Here is a 26748-nt window from a genome sequence, read left to right as displayed (position 1 = left end):
TAGAACTCTGCAATATAAGAAGAGAAATAAAACACATTAAGTTAGCTCAAGAAGAGCTGGAGCCTTCTCTAAGCATCTTATTTTAAGTAGGCTGATGTGGAAAACTGTCCTGTGGACTGTGAAAATTTGAAATAGTTTTTAGATATCATGGACACTGCTTCCTCTGGACAATCAGTTTTGTTTTTTTATCAGCTTGCAGTTTAAAAGCAAGCATTTGTAAGGCAGTAAGGAAATAGGCAAAGATAAGGTAAAGGAAACATTAATACGGAGTTAATACGAAATGATACATACAGGTTTTGTAGCAGCATATGCTATTATCCATCATCTTTCTCAAAGACGGCTCGCTCATTTCAGCCAAAGCATGTTCTGCATGATGGACGGGACTCAAAGAACCCTGCTGCCCTCCTGAGAACATTTGGCACGTAAAATAAAGATGATCTTAGCAGTCTGAAAAACAGCAGCACAATCATAGAATAAATGAAGTACACAAAATACTCTTTTTTCAGAACTATGTCAATAGGTCCTGAGTTCCTACATGCTCCCAGAGAGCTGTTAAAAGAAAGTTTGATGGAAATAAAATGTGAACTATTAACATGTGTGACTTTGAAGTGTTCAACTGGCATCCAAATCCAAATATATGATGGAAACAGGGATGTAATACAATGAGGAGAAAAGAAACCCAAACACTTCTGCAGTTTATGGAGAAAGTCAGCTACTTTTTAATGACAACATAACATTTTTCCACCATTTAGACTACATCACAACAATAAACATCCTCTCAAATGTGGTTCCTGCTGACAACATCTTATCTGGAATGGGGCTGTGGTCTAAAGCCTGATGTCTAGGGAGCGGGGGGGGGGGGGGGGGGGGGGGGGGGGGGGGGGGCAGAAGATATCGAGGCGTACCTACATTAGACCTTGCCGGGTTAATTTGCAACACATACAAATAAAGAAACAGAGCCGAACAACTAGTATAAATAAATCACATGCCCTCCACTCACTCAGACAGGCATGTGACGAAAGAAAGATTGGGCAAGTTCTAGAGACATTTAGAGTAAATGCTGTGTGGCGTGTGTCTCACTTCTCATTCACCAGCGGACAGACCGATTGCTGTGTTTTGAAACATTACAGTGACTAATTAAATGTCTTGTGACCAACGGCGCACTCGTGAATTTTACAGGAAAGTGGGGAGCAGAGAGGAGATTTTTGGTTTAAAAACAAAAACAAAAAACGCTTTGGTAAATTAACTGCTGATTAAAAACTGAGTGATCTGGTCACAGATGAGTTCTCACGCCTGGCAGAACATCTGAGAAAAAAATACAGAATTCACAGTCCTCTCCCAGCTGTGTTGTTTATTCACAGGAAGCTGCTGAAAAGTGGTGAGACTTAAAGCTCCAAATGGAAGCATATTTCACTGTGTATAGACAGAAACATTAAATAAACACAAACTATCAAATAAACCGTGTAGTTTTCTCTAGAAGTTGATCAGACTTGAAACTCAATCACCGTAACAGGAACAAACAGCATAACACTCATCCAGTTGTCCAACAGATGCAACTTATCTGCTCCCCCAAAGTTCAACATGTGTTTCAATTAAAACTGTCTAGGAAATCTCTATCTGTATCTTCCACTTGGAGCACATCCTGTGCTCCTCCTTCTGAGGTCACAGGCTACGTGCTGAAAAACAGGAAGTGTGTGATTGAGTTATTTGCAAGCTTATCCTGAGCAAGTCTGTATTAATGGCTACTGGGTTGATTAGTTCACATAGCGAACTTGTGGAAAAACAACAATCTTCACAGCTTTTCCAATTTGTCATCTTGAATTTAAGGGAAAATCTTTGACCTCTTCAGAAAGGGATCTTTGCTGGATAAAAAGACGTGCAGCTGAAGGATCATTTGCATAGCCTGTGTGGGAGTAGTGTGATATAGCACTTCTGTTTTTACAGTACTGCATAAAAGTCTTGAGCTACCCTTCATTTCTTTATATTTTGCTATAGGAAAATTGGAAATGGGTGGAGCAGATAAAACATCTGCAAACACAAATAAACATACGGGATATAAAGCAAAAACACCATTTGTACAAGTCTAATGAGCTTAAAAGTCAGTATTTGGTATGACCACCTTTATTTTTCAACACAGCCTTTAACTGGTCTTCAGAAATAGGTGTGTTAGAGCCAATCAGATGCTTTCCAGATGATATTACATGGTAGATTAAAATTTGAAAATATTTTCAGCGTTCATAATTGCATCAATTTCGACAAAATCCTGAAAAGCAGTCCAAACCACGACAGAGCCTCCACCGTGTAACAGATGGCTGCAGACACCCACTGTTGTTGCTCTCTCCTGATCTCCTCTGTACATATTGATATTGATTTCAACCAAAAATTTCAACATTTTTCTTCCTGTTTCCCTTCCTTAAAAATACCTTCTTGGCTGCCATCCTTTCCATTGAGACGCTTTCTGATAAGGCTTTGGTAGATGGATCAGGTGAAGTGCATCCTCAAATTTTTTGAGGACGCACTGCATATCACGCCAAGGCAAGTGACGTGCTTTTGTAACAAAGCGCCTAAAAATACAATTACAGTTGTTTCTATGCTAAGTTGTCTGTTGTGTGTACATACAACACTGATTCATCCCTTGAGTTATGTGTCTTTTTAAATGCTTGAATGACTCATAGGTCAGTGTTAAGTGGCTTAAGAAAAAAAAAAAAACAGCTCTGAAAATGGTCATGTACAAAGACTTGAGAGTCAGTGTCCAAAATAAAACTTTGTAAGACCTTCAAAGCTAGGGATCGCTTTAAAAATGAGAAATTAAAGAAAATCGAACTTTTTGGAAGCAAAATATAAAGAAGTGAGCACTGTATTGCATATCTGTAGGTGTATGTATGCAACAGATGAGGTTTGTTTTTTTCTTTTTAAGAGAAGTGACCTATGGGTGAAAAAAACAAAAAAAATAAATAAAGGGAAGGGAAACCTTCCTGAGCGTCAGTGACTTATCTTGTGACGCCGGCTGTGCATTGTTTCAATTGTTGTTTATGAGGGATGAGCAAAAAAAAAAAAAAAAGTGACAAGGAGCTGAAATAGAGGATGTAAGCCTTGTGAAGATGACTGAGATCAGATTATTTGAAAAGCAACAGAAGAGCTGTTATGTCACTGCAGCATGACTGTTGCCGTGTCCTGTAATTGTTTCTGATTTGATTTTGTTATAAACTTAAAAGAAAAAAATGCATAGCAGCGACTTCTGGATACAGAATTGTCTAAAAATGTGATCCACATTCTTCGGAGAGCAGAGACTTGCGGCCTTGCATCACTTCTTATTTGTTATACTGCATATTAGAACATCAAACTTGGTTTAATCATTTAATGATGGACTTTAACCCCTGACGCCTGTTATATAGATAGAATTAAGACAAATAAAGCGTTAATATTTGTAAGAGAGGCTAGCATTATTAAGGACTGCACTCTAAACATACAGTGGTGTTCTTTAAGAGCTTTCAGCATGAACAGCAACAGCCAGAGGGTGGTTACTGTGTTCAATCAAAGCTGAAAGTTTGTACTGTGAATGCTGTGTTTATGTTCCCATCATCTGTGTGGAGGATTGGAAAATGAACTTCATCTATTACAGTCCTCCTTCTCATTACAGACACAGCAGTGGAGAAGAAATGCATTCACACGAATGGTGTTATGTATTCAAAACACTTTAAGAAATGAGCCTGCTATATAGCAGCTATAATCTATGTTACATATAAGAAAACATACCAGGATTACTTTTTATATAAAAGGGTTGTTGTGGGGAAAGAACAGTCAACCAAAAGTGTGTTGAAGCAGCATATGGTGCTGTCTAATTGCATTTTAGGGACACATTATGCACGTTTTTTAAACAGCGTGGCTTCGTAGTACCAATCTGACTGCAGTTCTGGATCGTAGCTCATTGAAAATTGGAAAAAAAAAACCCCATGACATCTAGTTTGGGCATCCTCGTGAATTCAGACACTCAACAAATGAACTTGACTTACCATTAATCAATTATTTTGCGATAAGATGGCTAAACTATTTGCCACTTCAGCCTTGCTCGAGTCACACCGGACGAGTTAGGAGTAATAGAGCTAGATCGGGGTGTAAATTAGAGTAAATCAAAGCCAATGCCTACCTACCAAGTTTAATGGCAATCAACCTGCTAGTTTTCACCTAATCCTAGTCACAGACTGGAAAACAGGTAAAGAAAACCTACTGATTGCATGATTAAGGCAGAAGGTCGGCTGGTGATAAAACTGGTAGAAATAAACAGTTTATGTATCAAGAAATCAGCTGATTTATTAGTGCTGTTCCCAAGTCATCCAAAAAAATCAGTTGTTGCAAATTTAATTTAGATGAAAGCAGTGTGCTTTAAAAAGACTCAAGGTTTTTTCCCCCACGCATAAATGCTGGGCAATGGATATTTAGGCATATTTCAATGTCCAGCACAAGCATTCTTGAATGTGAGGTTTTTTTGTTGTTGTTCAAAAAGTAGGGGCAAGGAAAAAGTTTCACCTTGAGAAACTACAGACAAAATGTGTGTAGGCCTTGACTCCAACACTGACACTGACAATGTGAGCTTTGCAGGAAATATTGCCTCTCATTGCCTCAGATGCATGCTGTCCAGCGCCTTAACCTAAGCATTTGTGAAATAAGGGATCACGCTGAAGTGCTCAGTGAATTTGAGTGTGGCACTGTAACAGGAAGCCATCATTGCAACAAGTCTATTCGTGAACTTTCTTCCCCCCGATATTCCACGATCAGGTGTAAAGTGGTATTATAAGCACTGAGGTGCACAATCCGTAAATGTCTCCGGCAGTCTGTTGACTCAGTAACTGAACCTTCTTTGGCATTAACACCAAAGAAACTCTGTTGGGAACTTCATGTTCCTCAATTTATCCTATTGCTAGTAATATATGATACAAGATTAGACTGCAATAGTGAGGATAAGTAAGGACACGGGTCTTGTGAAAATTGCCTTTGTGAATCAATGTCCTCTTAGTAGTGCCGGAAAAAAAAAAATCAACTCATGCCAAATTCCTAAAGTCATTTGACAAAAACAGAAGACACGTCGTGTGGGAGTTCCTGGCAAGATACACTGGAAATACAGTGTCAAGTGCCTTTGTGTCAAACCAATTAACACTTTGCTTGAGTTAGAGAAAAAAGGGTTAATAGTGGTGCCGATGAGGGAGGGGAGGGGGCGAAATAAAGGAGCTGTCACAGAGCAAAAAGGAGGTGCGAGAGAAAAGCGTCCAGACCGGTTTTGTCTGGTTAAAGACGAGCCGTATATGAAGGCCACGGATTATGACTGAGTGAGGAATGCTCGTCTTTGTTGAAACCTTTGCCCATGATGTCATCAGTACTTTCCCTGGCACCACCTGTGGCAGGATCCACAGGAGGAGGCCAGTTTAAAGCAAAAGCAATCACACTGTTGTAATGCGCCCTAAGTAGTCACCTGAGTCTGCTTTTGTTTTTACATTTTTATAATCGCATTTCGACAGAAGGCAGACTTCACTGTGTGCAAGGCCACGAAGATTAGCTGAGTGGTGAACCGTGTAAACCCTCCGACAAATGTGGGTGTTTGCCTGAGCCGCGTTATAGGAATGTGTGTGGGTGTCAGGGTCTGTGTGTCTGTTGTATATACTTTGCGATTTAAGAGAAAAACTGGAAAAAAAATGGCAGAGAGTGTGAAGTTGATTAAAAATAGAGGCATGGAGAAGAGCACGCAAAAATGAGACAGAGCGCCGAGAGAACTCCAGCAGACAGAAAAGGAGAGCACGCTGGAAAAAGTGAGAGGGAATTAAAGTGGGACTCGTGGCAGAGCCCACAGTGCTGATGTTAGCTGTCTGATCCACTCAGAGACAGTTGGCAGCAGCCTGTCTACCAGCCGCAAATGTACAGTAATTCAAAGCATGCGACGTGACGCCGTTCCCTGCTAGCTGGAGCTGCAGTCACCCACCCACTCATGCACACACACACACACACTGAAGCAGTACACCCTGTAAAAGTAACAAATGCACTGAGTGCTCCATTCCACATGATGCAATTATTCACAGTTCCATAGCAAATTTTGGCTGAAGCTAATCTCATAACTAAAAGGCATGGCGCCTTTTGCAAAAAAAAAAGAGAAGAAAAACCCAGATCTTCCAAACAACTGCGAGAAATCCAGCTCACTGGTGTCAGTTGTGCTTGGCTTCCTATCAACCAAAGTTTAGGACAGTTCAATAAACTTAATATGTGATAATCACTGTGCACTACATTTAGGGTCAAGCAATGTCCAAATCAGTCTTTGACAACAACTTAACTGAAGCTTCTGTTTGAGGCTGTTTGAGATGAGAGAAACATTTTGTACCAAGTTGAAGCTCAAAGTTAAAAAAAAATGTTCTTTAAAGTATAGATGGAGTTGGCATATTAGCAGCAAATAAACACATGTGAGATTAAGAGCCTGCGGAGGGTGAAAAGAGTTGGTAAAAGGAAAATAAGATTCCAACTTTTGTAGGTTAGTTCTCATGAGCTTCACATGACTTGCATTTAGCCCCCCCCCGCTCCTCTCTTCATTCCCTTCTTTCTCCCTCTGTGCTGAACGCTCACCCCCCTCCTCTCATCCCCTTTCCTCTGTCACTCCCCCCCCCTCCCCTTCCCTAGCCCCTTCTCAGCGCAGCACATAGACTTCCTGTGTGTCCTGGCCTGAATGGTATGTGCATGGAGTGGGTGTCTGGGAGGCCTTTCATCCAGCATGGAAAGAAAAGAGAAGTGGAGAGAGGGGCTAAAAAAAAAAAAAAGAAAGTGCGAGAAGAGAGTCATCTTTAATGACTTTGAGTCAGAGCAGTTGTCCAGAGACAGAGTGGGTGGGGCATGGTATAGAAGGGGTGAGAGGGCTATGGCTGTGCCAGGGATTTGTGTGTGTGTGTGTGTAGTGTCTGGAGGGGAAGAGAGGCCTGCTGGGAAGGCCTGCAGCCTGCCTGTTTGCCTTCCTGGGACAGATGACATCCGGCTGGGAGATCGCTTGCATGGCTGAGTGACGATACTCAACTAGAATAGATAAAAATTAACTTAGAATTCGAGCTCTGCTGTGGGAAAGTATAAAGTAATGCAGATCAAGCAGGATTTGCAAGGACAAAGTGACAGTTGTGCTTCACAGAGTCTTGCAGTTACTGCAGCCTCTTGGGTGAATGTTCCACTGCTGGTGTTGGCAGACAGGGTGTAGCTGCCTGCTGACTGCCAGGCCTGAGCAGACCTTACCTACACTGTGAAGGGGCACATACAAGTGAGGCTGCCTCATGTCATGGAAACAAGCTACAGTTGTCTCTGTGTGCACATGCGCACACAGAGAATGTTGAGGCATGTCTAGACAAGATAACCTTTAATAGGAAGACAGCATACAGTGCCATCTGCTGATTGGACTGAGGTTTGATTGTTGCCATTGTTGGCATTGATTTAATTCATATAGATGGATCGTTTGTTGGTTTTTTTAATTTAACAGTGATATATTATAAAGAACCTAAAATATCAGAGAATGTCAATTATCTGATAATCCAGCTGTTGGCAATAATGGGGAGGAAGAACTTCTTTTTAATAAGAACAGATTTCCTGAAAGGAGGAGAGTTCATTCATCAATGGCAGTAGACAAATTTTAGTTCTAGTCCAGCATTCCTTTATTTATTTATGTTATTGTTTATTGCAATTATGTAGATGCAGAACTAAAAGTAATGCATCACACTGAGCTCAGCTCTCAGCTTTCCTGTGTTCCCTACCTGGTGTTAGAGCTTCCTGCAGCACAGTGAGCTGTGCATTGCTGCAAATTAATTTGCCACTAACTACCTTTTTATAAAGTGAAAGTTAATGGGCTTATAACAGGGTATTCAATCTTCAAACAACCATTATTTGAACCAAGTAGTTATTAGAACAAACCTGCGTTTTAGAGTAAGGGGAAAATCATTAGCACCAAGATGCTTTTCATAAAACACAGTAAATCCTTTACATAACTAGGCTTCTATATTAAACAGCAGTGTTTAATGTTTAATATTAATGTTCACATAGAGCAGAGGTATATAGGTTTTAAATGAATTCGGACTTTAATTTCAGTGTTATGGGAGCATGAGTTCTCATTCATTTACCGCTTTTAGTATTAGAACTATAAACTAGCATCAGTAGTCTCAACTCAGTATACTCAAGTGTTACTCATGGTTGTCTGCTGAAGCTCTCAATTTCAACACTTTATATTTATGTAACTGTTACAGTGCAGTACTGAGTGAAAATGATTTACTGGAATTATCCCTGAATTTCCATCTTGTGCTATTATACGGTCAAGGTTTATCCATCTGTTCATTTATTTCATAGTGATTAGCAAATGCTACCAAGCTATGAAGCTAAGCAAAGTTAGCAGCTATTTGTTAAGTAGTACTGCAGCAAAGTTTTTTCTTGCTGCTCTTGTTGTTGTGCATGTGAGGATCCAGACGTTAGGATGTAGCATGCAGCATTGCTGTGTCTATCAATAAGCTTGTTTACAAATGCCTCATGGTTTTTTTCTATGTTGACTATAAAATCCTTCAAAAAAAGTTTGTTAATTGCGAAAGAAAGCAAATTTCTCCTTCTCTGTAAGCTCTTCCTGTCATCGTCCTCAGGTTTTTTGTTGTTTTGGCGGTTTTGAATTCTTTGCGAATTGCTTTATTGTTATGCCTGAAGTTTTGATTGTGGTGGATTTCTTGGTTCCTTTTTGGATTTATTTTTTTTCAGGTGATCGCAAGCTTTATTTCCGGTGACATCTTTGAAGCTTTCATTTCTGTTTTAAACTTGTGATTATTCTAGTGATGAGTTTCAGTTTTGCTTATTTGAGTACAGTGAACTCAGAAACCAGTCTGACAAGACTGGAGTTCTGTGACATGACAAATAATTGTGCTGCAAGCAGCCATCAGGAGATGGTTATACTGGTCATAAAGGGATGGGCTTGGCCAACAGAAATACTCGGCTAGGCTGTGATACATAGTTGGTGCTAAAGAGCCAAAGACTGCTGTTACAAGGCGGACAAAGGCAAATTCTCCAATCATCTGTTGTCCAATGTTGGTGAGCATGTGTGTGAGCATGTGTGAACTGTAGCCTCAGCTTCCTGGTGGTGCCCGGTGTGGTTTTCTGCTTCTGTAGCCAATCTGCTTCAAGATTTGATGTGCTATGTATTTAGAGATGCTCTTCTGCATAAATCGGTTGTAACAAGTGGTGATTTGAATTTCTATTTAACCCAAATCACAAATCTGCCTGGTCAGTCTCTGGCATCACCAGGGGATCTTTTACCCAGTGAACTGCCGCTCGCTGCATATTTCCTCTTTTTCAGAGCATTCTGTACACTGTACAGAGGTTTATGGAAGTAGATCAGCGTCTTCTGAAATACCCAGAGGAGTAGTAGCAGAAGAGTTGCTGCCATGTGATTGGCTGATTAGGTATCTAATAAATTGGCCAGATTTAGGGCAGTTTAGCTAATCTGAAAGGAAACTGATTGTATCCCAAAGCAACAACAAATAATACCGTTTCACTGCATATTTATTTCAACACAATACAGTATATACAGTTTGAAAATTTTTGCAAAACTTTGAAAAAAAAATGGGAAAAAGGACAAAGAATTGGCCCATAGGAACATCACCAGTGACTGTTCTCAACATTAACATTCATATAGCACTTAACTCAAATGTTTAGCACAGAAAATGCATTGAACTGTTTCCAACTAAACATACAGAAAATGCGATAAATTATATACAGAACCTTCTGAATAGATACTGAACATACCCAGCTGTTCGATACAATAAATAGATTTGTAGGATACTTGAATTTTTAAAGGCAGCAGCAGAAGTAAAAAAACAACCGAAAGAAAAAACAGTAAAATGAGAAAGTTTTGATTGAAACTGTCACCACGTTTCATGAACTCAGATCATTTTACTTAAGTTAGCATCTGTTGTTTTTCTCCCAAAGTGTCGATCTTAAGATAGTAGGCAGTAAAAAAAAAACCCAAACACTTTACATCACACTCTGAACAAACTGAGATAGTAGCACTACTGTAGGCTGGATTCTCCAAGGACACGTTATACAGCTTTTTAAAGTATACACACAACTCTCTTTCACACTGTCGCACATGTACGCTCTGAGTCATTGAGTTTATGGAAAGGACACTGATGGACACAAAGCGCATCCTCAATCTCTAGCTAGCTTATCGCCACTGCACGTCTTAGCATCAGAGCTAGCAGGTTTGAATGCTTCAGTATTCTCTGGAAACACCTCTGCAGTGTATATAAGATGGATGTGCATGGCATCAAACAATACAGCTTGCATATAACAAATTGCAACTAACAAATTAGTTCCTTTGATATGATGTATAATAATAATAATAATAATAATAATAATAATAATAATAATAAAACATTCTGGACAGATTTTTCCTATGACACCAAACCCACACAAAGAGGCACAATTAGTTAGAAAACTCATTTTTTTGATGCACAACACTTGTAACTGTAAAGCTTCTCAGTTTCGTTGTGACTCCTGTATGCGTGTGTATACGTGTGCATATGTAGGGCGAGAGGGAAGCTGGCTTGAAGTAGCAAAAGAAGATGGAAAAATTTGGCATTTGAACATTTTCACTAAAGAAAAATCTCCAAGTTCAAGGTATGTGAGACACTGAGTGGACAATCTGGGAAAAGGGGAACATTTGGCAAAGCAACACCTTCTTGTCCAAATCTTGAGCCAAAAAAAGTCTGACAAGTTTCCTCCTTCTGCCAAAAAAAAAAGAAATTCTGTAAATTTCCAGAAATAAAATCCAAATGTCCAAAGTCATTTTTAATTCAAGCAGTGTCCACAAAATCTTTGCGAGGTGGCATAAATCAGAGAGTTGTCACTGTTTGTTAGAGAGCTGCATAGCATCGTGTGGTTCCTTCCCTGACTAGAAAGCTCACTGAAAACTAGGGAGAGCAGAGTAATGCTGATTCCACATGGAGACAAAATGACTTAATAAAGTATCTTCCACTCTGATGTAGAAAAATGGATACTGCCCATTGGCAGGTGCTCGGTGGTTTTCTGTGCTGCCAGTAAATACTGGCTATATCCCGTCTTTGTGGGTCAACCTTTCAATCAAGACTCACGGTCCTTTTCTTTGAATACAATTTGGTTGCTCAGTAGACCATCAGCTTTCACCCATCCACTGCAGCATTCTCAAGATGCTCAGCTTGGAGAAATGGCCTTTTTCAGGCTGTTTGTATTACTGCTAGACTTTCTTGATATTTCCATAATACTAATGTGTAGGGTGGAGCAGCAGTACCAGAGCGACTGACTGTTTTCTTTATAAAAAGGCTCATCTCTGGCTGTATTTCTCATCAATTCAAGCACACATATTTTTGCATGCCCTCCTTCCCTTTATGCATTCTTCTCAATGTGATGTTTTTCTCCCAGTACTTGCCCTATAGAAGGCTGTAGATGGCTGGAATGGTGTGTATTTCTTGAGATCTAAAAAGACCCGAGCTAAGATACATCTGTAAATACGGTAAAAAAAAAAAATCATAAAAATTGAAAGCTAATAGAAATGATTTGCCACACAGCAGCTTGCAGAGGATGCAGGGCAGATCCAGCCTTTCATCAGAAGTCATTTTCAAGGAGTCAGCTCAGAGAATGATGATGTATCAGTGGGGTATGTGTTAGATTATTTTTTTTCCTCTTTGGTGAGCAACTGCAGAAAAATATTTAGCAACGCAGGCCAACGGTGCAGCTCTGCTGGAGATCCCCTGCACCAAACTCTGAATAGGTAAGATTGCTCTTCCAGATGATTCCTGCACTCCCATATGTGAGCATGCTAAAAGTTGGCCCCGTTCGTGTGGCAATGGAAAGTATCTCCTGATGGCAAACAGAAGAAGCAAGTATGGGAATAATGCAGCTGCTGTAGAAAAACAGCACTGCACGGAGCAATTTCATTTCCTGTTCATACATCAGTTTCTATTACTTTACTTGTTCACTATTGGGACCTGATTCTAATTTTGAAACTCTTTATATTCCGTCTGAAGTTTGACAAAAATCTGCTCCATGTAGTTTTCTCACAATTGAGAAAACCTGTTTTGGAGTGAATGGAGTTCAGCTGTTGAGCCATAGCTGATGAATCAAGAACTCCACTGCTGTTCGTCCTCATTCAGCAGATATGCAGGTAATAGATGTCAACAGCATTACAAAGACATGAAAAATACATTACGATCTGCCTTTAGTCAGCACCATGCTGACTAAAGGCAGATCGTAATGTTATTTTGCTTTTCACACTTTTGATAAATTGGGAATGGGGGAATCTGAATGGGAAAACTGAACAGACAGGAACGGACACTTTACACTCTTCAGAAGATACATCCAATTGTAAAATATAGATATATAAATATATATCTTTACTGTAATGTGAGCTGTGTTTTTAAATGCTAAGTTTAGATCCTGACTAAACTTAAGAGGTCTGACTCAGCATGCGACTACTAAGAGGGGGTCTGTCAATAAATTTCCTGCAGTCATGACTGCATTCCAAACTTTGGTCAGCAACTTTTTAGCTAATAGTGGAGAATCAGTCCAACTTATTCTGTGCTGTTCTTTGATGCAGACAGATAGAAAAACAAGGTTTGGACATGTTTGCTAACCGTGTACAGGTTTGCATTATTTTCAGTGAGCAGTCGTGGGTAACTGAAAACAGATTCCCAGCAGTTATTGAATGAACTGCATGTCTTTGTGCTATTTCCACGATGGCACGAATCAATAAGAAATACATTTTTTAGTATGAAGCCAGCATGAGCACTTCAATCTGCATCTTTTTCTGCCAGCTTGACCACAAAGTTGGGAGGCTAAATAGAAGAACTGTTCCACATGTTGAGAAATTCACTAGTTTGCACACTAGTTTGTCTGTGGAAGGATACAGCCAAGGTGGATCAATAGCAGACCATGACAACTGGACGGGGAACCAACTTTGCCCCCTCCCAGCAGGGGGTTTTCGGCTCAAATCACTTCCCAAACACCCTATACATATTTGGAAGGATATATGCATAGTACACTCAGAGAAAAATGTAGTTATAAAAGTGCAAAAATATCAGGAGAGGCATTTTCTCTTGGTGCCGAAGTGGATAAGTAAAATCACAACACAGTAGGAAAGCTGACTGTGAGCGTACAGTATTCTCAACACGTTTTCGTGTGTTTTTGCAATATTCGACTAGGCGGATGCTAGCTAAAACTAGCTGCACAAGCTGAAATGATCTCAATTTAGTTTCAGGACCTGACCTGACCTGACCTCCATAGGCCTGTGGGTTCAGTGTCCTCCTTAGTCATCCTGGTTACCACAAATGCGCTTTTCATTACCAAATTGGATGAATTAGTTGAGCAGTTGAAGTATAATTGTGGAATTCAGCTGAGGGGACACAGCGACTTTACTAGGTAAGCCTGGACTCCCAGAACCTGTTCATAATGTTGATGCTGGCTACAGCTAGCAATAAACTTAGCCTTTAGCTTAAAGATACATGGTGAAGCGATGGCATGTAGTCCTGCATGTAATCTAATGTTTTTATAATCAAATTTTACAGGTAGGTACTTGAGATTTAGAGGTACCTTTGGGCACATGCTGTTACTCCTATGCAAGTCCTGCTATTTCTCTCCATTTTCAGCTGTAATGCTAAGCTAAGCGACTACCGGCTGAAGTGTCAAATTTTCAACATTCTTGGTAAACTATGTGCGATGGTTGAATTTCTCAAAATGCCAAAGTATGCATCAAAGTAAGAAAGAAAGCAGTGTTCTTTCAACATGCTGCTTTTTAAAGTGTTTAAACCATGTCAAACTTTGTGGAGTGCCGTGGAGCACAGGGTCTTACTGAGCAGACGAACTCTGCAGAAAGTCTTCATTAAGAATTTAAATCCATCAAGAGTTTAGGCATTTAAAAATATTTGAGCCTTTCAAGGGGGGTTACTAATTTAGGCAAATTTGATGGGTTAGAATCAAGAGACTGTCAGATATTTCTCTTCAGATGGAGTTCAAACAGCTGCATGATGCAACACCAACATGGCAATGATCTGCTGTCCAAACTCAAATAGTGCATATGTATATATTTTACACCTTTCTGAAACTCTGCTTAATCTCTTATCTGAGTTTTTGAACATGGACTGATTTCTACCACTGTGCAGCATGTGGGCTGTCTGGCCTTTCAGAATTCAATTCATTAAGCACATGAAAAGAGAGTGCCAACGCAGAGTTCAACACAAAGTCACTTTATTAAGTTGAGGGGGCAGTTGGAGCAACCGAATGTGGGAGCTTCCTGATCAGGATATCTTTTTTTTTTAATCTTCTTTTTCAAGTGGATGCTGCCTCTGCTTGGGAAGATCAGACAGGAGTAGAGTGAGTAAGAGATGGCTAAGTGTCTCTGAATAACCATTTCCTGGTATTTGATCATCTCCATACTCCAGAAATCTTTTTTGTTTTTGTTTTACACACTTCTGTCCCCACTGTCTGCCTGCTATGAGGTCACTCACAGTAAAACGTAATTTTCCTCCAAATTAAGAAGAGAGACACTCAGGGATGGACCTCTGGCTGCATTGCTATATGAGGCACAGATCAGTGGTGGGTGAGTTACCCTCCTCTGCTGTCGGTGCTTTGACAGTGGGCTCTGTCTGTTGAGCTGAAAAAAGTGTGTAAAATGACTGTCAAAGGCATTTAAAAAGTAATTTCTCATAAATCTCCATCTCCTTAGCATGTGGACTCCAGGTCCTTTTATATACTGATCACTGTAGAATAAGATGTTCTGACAAAATAAAGAGCCAATATTCATTTTTTCTATGTGTTTTTAAAAAGCTTCAGCAGAAATATGTGCAGAAAAGAAAAAAAAAGCATGAGGTGTCAGTGACATAAAGAAAATATGGCTTTACACTAAACATTTTGACAGCCCAGATGACTGTTTGAGGGCAAGTACCGGCACATCCAATCCTTGGAGGTCACGGCACCAACCTGATTGGCAGCTTCCTTAAAACACACTTTGTCTTCTTTTCACAGGCTTCTGTAATCCTTCAACACAGGGTATCAAATTGGTCTTCAGAAGTATCAGAAGTTGACATTTCTCAATGAAAGATGAATGTGTGTGTGTTTGTGTGCCAATTTGAGATGCCTTTCCAAAGTTTGTTGGTGCCTCCTAATAACACATCTCTTGGTCATTTCCTGATTTCCTTCTGCCTCTATGGTTCATTTGGTTTAACAGAGGTGTTCCTTTAGTAACAGTCAATAATTAAGTTGCCCTGCTGGCCTCTGTGCATCTCCTCCACCTCACTGTAGGTTAGTTACTACACCTGAACATAAATGTTCATGCAGTAAGGGTTCATCATTTTCATCTGATGTACAGCCACTCTACGCCAGTTTTGTGAATTCAGAGTCCCGTTCCTCTTTGCTGCAGCTGAGAGAGACCGCCTTAGGGGAATGAACCTTGCTGATTTCTTCCAGGGCACTGGCCAGAGAGTCCAGGTCCCCAGAATCCGGGTGCTGGGCTTCCCATAGAGTCAGAATCACTGATGACGGGCTCTCCTGACATGCAAAGTAGCACAAGTTCCTGCAGAACAGGAAAAATCGAACATTATAATATTGGCAATGGATAACAACCAAGTGAAGTAGTAATGAGGCGATCACTTTGCAGTTATTATGCCAAAGATGCCAATGCAAATCACTGAGGTAATTTTGCTTGTTCTAAGTACATATTTTTAAAAAAGGCACGATGAACAAAAGATGAGACTAAAAAGAGGAGTCAGAGCTGCAGGAGCTGGGATATCCTGAGCTTTGTGCCTGAAATTGGTACAGGGATTTGGGAATATTCAGTCTAATCTTTCATTAGACCCTTCTTGCCTTCGAAATGGCAAATTCCTTTAAGCTTGTGTTATTTACAATTGAACATATCAAACATATCAAGTGTTCAAACTGAGGCATTTTACCATCCATTGATCCATCCATCCAATTCAGGGTCTGGCACATCTGAAAAGGCACCATCAGTGCTAAAAGGTATGTACAGGTTTTAGAGGAAAATATGCTCCCGTCTAGGTTACAACCTTTGCAGAGAAGGTCGTGCATACTGCATCTATACATCACAACTTTGTAGCCTGCTTGCATTTCAGACCTTTCACCAACTGAAAATATTTGGATTTGATAACTATTATAAATCCTCTATTAGACAAAAATAGATATTTAGATAGATATTTACAGACTGTTAAAAGAAGAGGGGATGCTACAAAGTGGTAAACATGGCCCTGTCCACACTTTTTTGTCAAAGTGAGTCAAAATGAGCCAATATTTGTCTTAAAATGGCACATTTCATATGTTTTCTATGTTCCACTTTTAATAACACGGGCTTAAGAGAATCATTGCATTCTGTTTTGATTCACATGGGTTTGTACGATCCTTTAGGGGTCGCTACAGCAGATCATCTGCCTCCATCTCATCCTATTTCTAGCATCCTCTTTTACCACACAAACCCTCTGCGTGTCTCCTTCAACAACTCCATGAATCTTCCTCTTCAAGTCCAGCCTGGCAGCTCCATATTTACTCCATATTTATTTATTTGGATAAATATAACTCTTATTTTTTAAACAATGGTAACAAACAATAAAAAAATAATACAACACACCAGTAGAACAACAAAATTAAGCCACACTTTGTTGTGTGGTTTATGAGAAAACAGGTTTTAAATTGAATCTCCACCTATTTTCTTCCTCTGATGTTGTTACAGCACCTCTCCAAGAGAGTGCACTGTTTCATTACAATGGGATTTCATTTGTTGCCTTCTCCCTGTCTTTGCCAATCTACTTCCCACCTCTGTATGCTGATGTTCCCACACACTTAGAGAAATAATTACAAAAATCAGCTTAACTAGGTAGAGACATTCCCATTAGATGCTTCCTGGTGTGTTTGGCTGGGTAGAAAAAGCTCAGAAATCCTTTTCCCCGTTTCTCAGTCACAGGTGTTTGTTTTCAGACTCAGCTGAAGCGAAATTCCATAATCACACAGTTTCCCGTCATAGCTTCTTAGTGAACTTTTTCCCTCTCATGTTTCTCCAACTGGCAAGATGGAGAGTGTACTCACTGTCAGTACTCTCTTCCTCAAGTACTTGATGGAGCTGGGTGTACAGATCTAAAGTCTTCGTGGCTATAAGCACTTGATTATTGACTTCTCCTTTGAAGCACAAATAGAGATCACCCCATCACCAAACAACTGAAATCCTGCACAGCCTACGCAAATAACTGACCTGGCACAACCTCTCGAGAGGCTGGCGGATGGAGCACATGCAGAGATGCTGCTAATGAGAAGTGCTAACATGAACACATTTTCTTGCCAGAGGCTGGCCTGTCAGCAGTCGGAGACCTTTCTTCAGATTTCTACAAAACACTGCATCTCTTCTCTACAGTATTCTGGCTGTGCCTAACATTTCTCCCTTTCTCTGCATGTGTTTTACGATCTATAATGAAACTGGCGGTGTGGCATGTTATTGAAGGCTGGAGAAGATAATTTCTGATGTGGTGTCTAAATTTCAGATATAAACAAAAGTCTTCACAGTGGGAACAGTGTTTACATTATGGAACATTTTCTATTTTTTTCCTCGGACCTAAAGAAAACATACCTGCTCTTTTATTTGACTCAACGGTATGTAAATGGCAGCTGAGGCACGAGAATGAAATGCAGAATTCAGAGTGTTAAAACTCAGACCTGTCTATGTGGAGCTTTTGAGCCAGGAGCTGCCAGTCCTTCCCGTTGGCATTTGCGGTGTCAAAGGTGGTGCTGATCCGCTGACGGATGGACAGGGGGATTTTAAAGGCCCTTGACCCTGTCTGGGAGGTGATGGTACAGTCCGACTGCGTGAAAAAGGGAACCACTCCCTTTTCATTCTAGTAGCAAGACAAAAAGTAAGAGATGTCAGGGTGATTTGATGCAAAAAGTTTCCCCTCCTCAACGTGAAGACAAGGACAAGGACTTTGCAATCTATAGATGAAAAGCTCCCTGAGAGGCTCATTAAGCAAGCTCTTAAATCAAATCAAGAGTTGTTCAGCGCAGTAAAAGAACCTATTAACAGGCCGCATGACTGCCCACGCACCACGCCTTCTCTGAGTGCTACTCACCTCCACTACAGACGTGTAGACCTGTAGTATCTGCTCCTTGCCCGTGACCTGTCGGATGCTGATCTTGCAGGAGAGCTGAGACGAGGAGTGGCTGTATCGCTCCAAAGTGAAGGCACACTGCAGGGGATGCTGGTTACTGGCCCACACCTGAGAAAAGGAGAACTCCTGCGGAGCGAGGAGAGACGGGAGGGCGGACAGGACGAACATAATGATGAAAGGATTAGGCTGGTGGAGACAACACACTCATTAAATCCCCACTAAAGACATTTGTTATTTGAATCCTGCTTTGCCACCCGCTTTGCTGTTTACATGATTAATTAAGACTGAACGGGCGGCCTCTTTAGCCAATCGATGATGTTGCCTAATCAAGAAGTCTACCCATCAGAAGGAGCACCGGTGGGTGTTAGAGCCCTCAGGATGTAAATACGTCCTGCTAACCACGTGTAAAGGCTACAATCATTAGTGCAAAAACTTAATTACTGCTTGAGAAAAAAATGCTTAAGTTACAGATGCACGAGCATTCTTAATAAAGCAACTAAATACCAAACTTACCTGAAAGTCCAGAGATGGTCAACATAACGACACGACTGCCATCAAACACGTCATTAACTTATTTTTAATTTTCCACATTTTAATACTCCTAATACAAAACCCATACATGTAACTGCAACCTGTTGGATCAGGAGCTGTGCTGTGATGATGGTATTAGGGCAGCTCGCACTACATTTCCTCCAAATAACTGAAAAAACTAAAAGTAACAGAGCTATGCAATCTAAAAGGTCCATTTCACCTTCAATTACTAACTACTGTGTAACCCAGACAGTGGTGCAGTAAGAACAGGTCAAAAACACTGTTCTACAGATGAATCATCCTCTCTTCAGATCCATCAGACAGCGGGACAGACTCTTATAAAAGCCTCCTTTAGACGAGAGTAGTGTCTGAATGAAAGCCTGTCGTCGTCTTCCCTGCAGCAACCTCTCACAGCGGCTCTTCCCTGAGAAATCCTAGTTAGTATACTTGGGGCATTATGGCAGGCTAATTCTGCTAATAGGATGTCACTGGTGGGATAAACATCACGGGGGAGAGCAGAACATGCAGCATGGAGACCCCAAGGAAGATAAGCATGATATGAGAGTGGGTGTGTGTGTGTGTATATGCCTTGCCTGGAGGTCATAATTAAGTTTGTAAGGGTGTGTGTGTGGGCGAGATAGCCAGCCGTAGTGATCCCCTGCTGTGCCCTTGCTGCTGTCCTCTGGCTTTGATGTAACCAAATAAAAAACAGGGAAGCTGATGAAGGTGCACAGCTTCCTTCATTGTGCATGACCGTGACAAACACTGAACATGCACACGCAGTTAACACATGTCCTGCTTTTGACTCGAAATGGTAGAAAACAGGACGTGCCTACCTGGCAGGTGGTGAAAGGCTTGATGCTCCAGAGCAACTGTGGGACATCCTGGATGGATACCTGGAGGCTGAAAGTGTTCGCCTTAAACAGCATCATTTTAGGCTCCTCCAGCAGCCGCCCGCCCCTGCTGCGCTCGCCCACTGCCACCTCCTGATAAGGAAAGGTGTGACATGTTTTTTTTCCAGGGGTGGGGTACGGGTTAGCAAAGTACAGGAAAAAAGGTTGTTAAGTGTCAGTGTGTCAGGAAAAAGACATAAAGACAAAAGAGCACAGATTTGAAAACATGCACCAATGAATCAGAGCCAAAAGTTCAAGTTGAAAAAGGGAAGAATGAAAGAAACTGAGAACAGCTCAAACAATTAGTTGATTCAAATTAATCATCAACTACATCAACCTTAGTCTTTGTCTTTAACACTGAATTAAGTCACTGTGGATTTTGAATTGTTGGTTGGAGAAAATGAACAATTTAAAGAAATTTGTGAATATTTTCTGACAATTATTGACCAAAAAGCAATGGTCTGATGAAAGTAATCCCCAGCATTAACAGTCAGATTTGAACTAGAACTTTTAAGCTATTTCCCTAAAACCAGTCTGAAAAATGTGACCAAACATTATATTTATTTTTCAAATGGAAAAAAAAAATGGAAGAAAAACTCTGTTTTTTTTCCCCTGCCAGACGGGCTTGCACTCTTTTAGAGCAACTGTGACCATGAATGTAAAAACATCATTTTTATGCTTTCAAAATGTGCCCAGACTGAGTGGGTACTAAAAATACTAAAAGCTCCCTCAAAGCAGAGAGAAAATTCACAATAACAATATTAATATGCAGAGTGACAGGAACTTACTGTGCTCCACAAAAAAAAGAGAGAGAGACTGCGTAGGTTCCCCATTTATTTAGGTGTGGATAGGTAAGTTAACAAATGAATGTCGAGGGAAATAACAGTGGGAATGTCTAGTGCATAGCCCTGAGACGCAATGACAGCCGCTGACATAACAAATGCTTTTCTAAGCTTTCAAAGCAACTGCCTTTAGCTGATGTTTGTTACAGCTGCTCTCTCTTCAATCTTCTTTCTCCAGGTAAAATGCCCAAAAGGGTTTCAATCTGGTGAGGTCTGAGTTGTCACTGATAAAAGCTTTGGTTTCACAGCCAGTGTGTTTGGTGGCCACAGTCTTGTGAGACTGGGAGAGCTCCTTTGTACGCAGCCAGACAAAATTTATCTTCAGATTTCATCCTGCTGCTGCCGTCATCTGCTGCATCATCGATAAAGGCAAATGAGCTGCTTCCAGAGGCAGCCATGCTCTGACATGATCCGTGTTATATTGATGTGGTGAAATAGTTTGTCTTTCTCCATACTTCGGCTTTCCATCACTTTAGAAATAGTTAATTATTTATTTATTTATTTATTTTTGCAAGAGTCTCCTTGATGCTGCTTTCACAGTCTCCTCTGAGCAGATTGTGATGCTTCTGCATTCTCGATGCAGGCGGAGATGCCACTGACCACTGTGACGAGGTTTTCGTCCGCAATCGCTGTTTTTGTGGGCAACCTGTTTATTAAGTCCACCACAGCTTTCCTTTCCGTTTTTGTCTTAAGACTTTTCCACAATTGATCTATTGCATCTGCTGTACTCCTCAACATTTTTTTTGTTTTCTCTTGTTATAGTGTATTTTTTTAAAATTCATGGAGCATTTTCTGGGTGCTCACACTGATGTATGCCTCCCAGCATTCTTAACAGATGAAAAGACAGAGTAAAATGAAGGGTACACAGCTGCTGCCACCTTTTACGTGTTAATGACGCATGTAGTTGGAAACATTCGGGGCAGCTTCTCACAGCTGACTTCTGCACATATGAACAGAGAGACATTAGAATGGCTAATTGTATAAAATTACTAAAATATTCAGGAGCTTTCAGAGCCAGTCTCTGGAAATTTATTCGCCTAAAGCAGCAAAAGCATCAAATTTCACTCTGTTGTTGAAGGGCTCTGTATGCGTGCATGTGCTGGCGTGTGCTCGACTTGCATGTTTGTGTTTACATCTTCTGTATCTTGGATTTGCAGGGAAGGGTGGGAAAAAGAGCACAATGCAAACGACACAGGCTGCCTTGAACCTGATCGATTCCTGCTTCAAGCTCACAGGGGAAATTATTTGTCGTATGGAGCACAAACAAAGGCAAAAAAAAAAAGAACAAATGAACAAATAACCAAGTCTGACTGATGGAGAGGTGGAGTAAATTGGCTCTTGGCACCTACATCCAATTTCTCTTTGTTCACTTGGAATTCTGCCTCTAGGGTGGAGCCAAAAAATTCAAGCAGGCCGAGGGGCTAGGGGACAGCTCTCAGCACAACTTCAGAATAATTTAATTAAAACAGGAAAGAAACAATCATTGAAAAAGTCGTGTTTTAAACTGCAGCATCTTTTAACAAAGAGGTACATTTGTACTTTTGAGTCTGGCTTTCGCTGCGAGGAGAAAGGCAAACTTTTCATCACTCAAGAGCACACCAGTGAACTTGTGCACCATCTCAGACTGTGTCTGATTCTAAGACTCGTCACATGGAATGCAATACTGAAACACATTTAATTAACAGAGAGCAAATTAAATTACTTAAAGAAAGGGCAGAGATGCAACATTGAAGCATCTGTTGTCTTTGTAATTAAAAGTCCCTCTTTGTCTCTTCAGGCATCTCCCAGCAGCTATGTTACAGAACATATCTTCAGTGGAGCACAAAAAAACTCTTCCAGACAGCAAATCTTCTAGACAAAACCACCAGGAACTTTCCAACTTTAAAAATGGCACCTTCTTTTAACTTACAATTAAAATACATTTAATCTCCAGACCTGATCCTGCACCATTAGAAGATTTGAATTTCATCAAAAGGGGAAGATTTTTATTAGTGGGACACCAGAAGGCTAGGCTCGTTAACTCTTTTTTTATGAAGGGTACTATGCTGTCATGTGTGATCATGCTATAAAAATTCAGGCATTTTATTTGTTTAAAAGGGAGTGAGAGTTAGAGGTTTTTTAAAAATCATCTTTTGGGCTTTTTCTGTTATTACATAGTACAGTGAAGAGGAAGCAATAAAGAGAGAGGGAGCCACCGAGGGCTAACAGGTCAAAGTGGAACCCGGGCTACTGCATTTAGCTTTGCAGCATATTTTACATCTTACATAATCTATTCAGACTTCATTATACATCATAATTCTAAGGAAATAATATTGGTCACCAGGCTAGCAGCATAACTCTATGGATGTAGATGTAGGTGTAGAGGTGAATTCTCCTGACTTGAACTTTTCCTGTAGTACTACCACTAACTTTACAAGGGAAATACTTTGAATTTGTTACTTTAGTTATAACTCTGCAGGTCACCATTAATCTGGTCAAAATTTTTGATTCTCCAACGCTCTGTTTAGCTAAATATTAGCATATTGGAATGATGACATCAGCCTTAAGCTAAATCACAGCCGCATTGATGTTCAGCAGCCTTTATATGACTTCATGTGTACCACTGAGACAAGTTTGGCCATTTCAAACAAAACAGAGTTTGTTTTTTCTTTGTGTTTTCTTTTTTTGTGTGCTTCTCTTGATGTTGCATGAAGGGAAAATCATGAATCTATTTTGTTTTTGTGAAGTTAAGCAGTCTTTTTACCATTTGAATGCAGTTCAATGAGTATGTCAATGAATAAGTGAATACGTCACAGGTCAAAGCCACTTCAGTACGTACAACAGGAGGAAAATGAGTCAACCTTCAAAGGCACTTTCGCCTTTTTTTTTTTTTAGCAATAAGTGAAGGCATCACTGTTCAGTTTTGATGTGGTTTAGGCTGCCTTCAGATCAGTAACACATTCAGCCCTTTACTAGGTGGAACTGTCACTTTCAGTTCAGAACAAAACTAGCCTGCACCTGCACAGGAGCTTAATAACTCAGCAGCAGGCTGTTTACATCAGACTTATTAGATTGTTTCTGTCACTTTCACAGTCTTTAAATAGACAAAGAAGACAAAAATGGAGCATACTGTGTGTCTTTGTGGAGCATCCAATGGCGCTCTCAGCCACTAGTTAGTGGTGCTCCACTGATAAAATCAACTGAGTAATCAAGTGGCAAATGTAAGTATGTGAGTATGCTAGTATGAGTTGAGGTTTATTGATAAAATTATTAATGTAGGAAACACCTACAGTCATATAATGACCAGGTATATTCCTGATCTTCATCATTTCTCTCTTCCCTCTTACCTGAAATGCATGGGGTGTGTCGTCCACACAGTAAACCCTGAGGGTGAAGCCCAGAGAGTTGCTGGCATCCGGACTACCAAACACAGCCAGCCTCAGACGCTTGCCTGCCTCCTGATTCAGCGGCTCCCCCACCAGAGCGTAGCGACCTGGATGCTCCAACAGCACATGGCACTTCTGGGCCTCCAGCAGACAGTAACAGGAGGTGCTCTCCTCGTCTACAGACATCACTTCCTTTGGTGGTAGGGACATAAAAGGAGACTAATTTAGGTCCAGGATTAAATGTAATATGCTTTTTCTTACTTTGGTTATATTATGCATATATGCACACATGATCCGCAGCATTGGTGAATACTCATATTAAACATGGCCAGAGTTTCAAACACTGATATTTGCATATCTTTAAGTGAGCCCTGTGAGCCAAATGCTCTGGCTACAGAATGTTTGAACACTCCAAGTCAGACAGGTTTTTTTGACTCTTGGCTCCGTATGATGTCAATGAGAGCAGATAGCTCTGGCTGTGAGTAGGAGCCTCACCCACCTGCTGCTCAAACCCTCTGTTTGCAAGGGGCAGTCAGTCGGAAAAAAGCTTGCTTAAAGGAAAAGTGGAGGGAGCTAAAACAGCTTGTTTCAGACAGAGGATTAACTGAGGGGCTGCAACGAGGCACAGTATAAGTTAAATAAGTTTATTTTAAGCTGTCAGTCATGCAGAGGAACTCTAGTAGAGTCCAAGGATAAAAATATGGAGGTGTTAAGTAAAACGACTTCAGTGGCTTAGTAGTTAAACATAAGAACACTGTAATATTGGAATTCTGTCATACTCGTGATTTTTGATGCATCCTGAGTGATACTGTTGTTGAAAACGGGTTTCAGGAGGTTGAAAAAATTCTAATGTGTCTGTCCAGTACAGTCTCCTTTTTATTTTTTCTCTCTGTTGGCAGGCACCTGCCTTCAGTGACACATCTTTCGATAGCTTCATTTTCAACAATGTGTCTGCTGACAAATTAAATCTATATAAATGTCACGAGGCCTGAAAGGACCCGGCTGGTAGCGCGTCACAGACCCCCAAGGTCAAGCAAAGGTCTTAGTGGCTCCAGGGCATAGTGCTCTTAAATTACTCTCAGCTTTTCAGTAATGCATTTCACTTGTTAATATGAAGACACCACTTGACTCTGCATCACTGTGCTCAGCTGTGCTGCAATCATGCATGCTATATGTTCTTTAGTAGTGCTGACTGTAATGCGCATAACTGCTTTAAAAACCTGCTTTAAGTTTACAAACTAAAAACTTAACCACATCCAGCCTGTATTGGCATGATTAAGGCAATAGTTGTAAGCTGACTGTTTGAACATTATCTTATTGGCCACCATGTAGAAAATAAAGACAAATAAAGACTTTGAATGGTCATGCAGTTAACCAACAAACACGGGAGCCACTGATCAGCGTGTTTGCATTGCTGTTAGGCATTTTATTAAGACACTTCGCAGACAGTAACTTGGAATCTCTCCCTCGTACATAGACTTAAACAGTCTATGTACTTTAAACAGGACCAGGAGCTGTGCAAAGCTGAATGACGGCCAAATGAATAATGACACATCTCACTAAACAGATGGGGATACAGTAACACTGACAAAACGGATTAGTGGGGCGCAATTGTATCCAACGGCCAATTGCTACTCATCTTGTGCTCAATTCTCCCTAAATCACCTTTGGAACATAACTGTGACCCACAGGTCCCCTCTGCATATGGCCTGGCTGAGGCATATAAAGCAATGTAGGGTAATTTAGTGTCCCATAGCTTCCTAAACCTGCCCCATTAGCGCTGGAGCAGACATGAAGGATCTCCATGACATAGCTCATCCCCACCAGGCAGGCAGGGAAAAATGATAGAGTCAAAATCTAGTGTACCAAAGTGCAGACTTTAATGGGAATGGCACTGAGAGGCAGACACAGTGAAATAGAAGCAGAGGTGGAAGAAGGAAAGAGAGAAAGAAAGAGTGGAAGAGGAACCTCCATCTCCCATTATATCACTAATTCCAGAGATTAGGTTTTGAGTAAGCATCCTGTCTGAGATAAAGGCCTCATTATTTCTTAGTGACAGAGATGGTCCACAGCTTTACATTCAAAGAATCTCTCTGCCGTTCTGCCAGAGCCTACCTCCCCCTTTCTGTCTGTTGAGTCCTTACTCTTGTTTTCTCTCCTCTCTGCTGGCATATAGCTCCCACCAGTCATGGGTCTTTTGATAGCTTCCTTTTGAGAAATGCGTGTTCTGACAAATTACATCTGTGTAAATGTCACGCAGAGTGAAAGGACCCGGCTGGTAGAGAGTGACAGACCCCCAAGGTCAAGCAAACTCGGTGGCTCCGGGGTCGCTCTGCCTCAATGAGGTTCTTAGAGGTTTTTGATGAGGTTAGTTAAACATTAAAAAGATCTTAGAAAAGATCTCCGATGTGTGTACTCTGCCAAGAAAACACAAGAAAATGAATAGAGGGTGTTTGGAGTGGAGGTGGATGTCTGAGTGTTCTTCTGTGGGTCTGTGAAGTAGCTCTATAGGGTGGAGTGGAAGGGCTTTTCAGAGGGGTTATTACACTGAAAGACCTAAATAAATGGGGAAAAAAAAAATCCAAAAAGTAGCAATCACAAGAATAACACATTTAGAGCAGCAACGTCTTAAATCTTTTAAAAAGCACCTTTGCTGGTTTTTATCTGGTTTTGACCTCATGTTGAGGTATCTGTCTTACATCCAAAAGAAATGTCAGACCAAATGCAAATGACGCATGAGGTAGAGCTTGAAAGGCTAAATTTTATGCAGAATGACAAATCTAAGCTGGCAACCCTGAAATCAGCTCCTTGCCTGCATGACTACAGTTCAGGAAGAAAATTTTCATCAAAGTAGGTCGAAGCAGTTTATCTGATCCTATTGATATTCTGGGCACTAGCGAGAGATGTGTGCTTGTACTTGTTAACGTTCTGCACTTATGCC

The 26748-nt window shown here is 40.7% G+C and overlaps 1 protein-coding gene across 3 annotated transcripts in view; it reads right to left on the bottom strand.

Annotated features, from left to right (window-relative positions):
* Positions 1-9528: 9528 nt before the first annotated feature.
* LOC146384042 (netrin receptor UNC5D-like) overlaps positions 9529-26748 on the bottom strand; it is a 176121-nt gene continuing 158901 nt past the window's right edge. For all 3 annotated transcript variants that reach the window (XM_084935746.1, XM_084935747.1, XM_084935748.1), the window contains 5 exons: positions 23769-23999; positions 19544-19693; positions 18138-18302; positions 17728-17906; positions 9529-15586 (listed from right to left, as the gene is read on the bottom strand). In XM_084935746.1, coding sequence (XP_084791872.1) covers positions 15388-15586; positions 17728-17906; positions 18138-18302; positions 19544-19693; positions 23769-23999 — 924 coding nt within the window. In that variant the 3' untranslated portion in view covers positions 9529-15387. The remainder of the gene's footprint in view (positions 15587-17727; positions 17907-18137; positions 18303-19543; positions 19694-23768; positions 24000-26748) is intronic.

The sequence above is a fragment of the Perissodus microlepis genome, chromosome 7 (assembly GCF_051167445.1).
Source record: "Perissodus microlepis isolate ML-2025 ecotype Zambia chromosome 7, ASM5116744v1, whole genome shotgun sequence".
NCBI classification, from domain to species: domain Eukaryota; kingdom Metazoa; phylum Chordata; class Actinopteri; order Cichliformes; family Cichlidae; genus Perissodus; species Perissodus microlepis.
The sequence above is the reverse complement of the archived record's forward strand: the minus strand, read 5'-3'. Positions and strand labels throughout refer to the sequence as shown.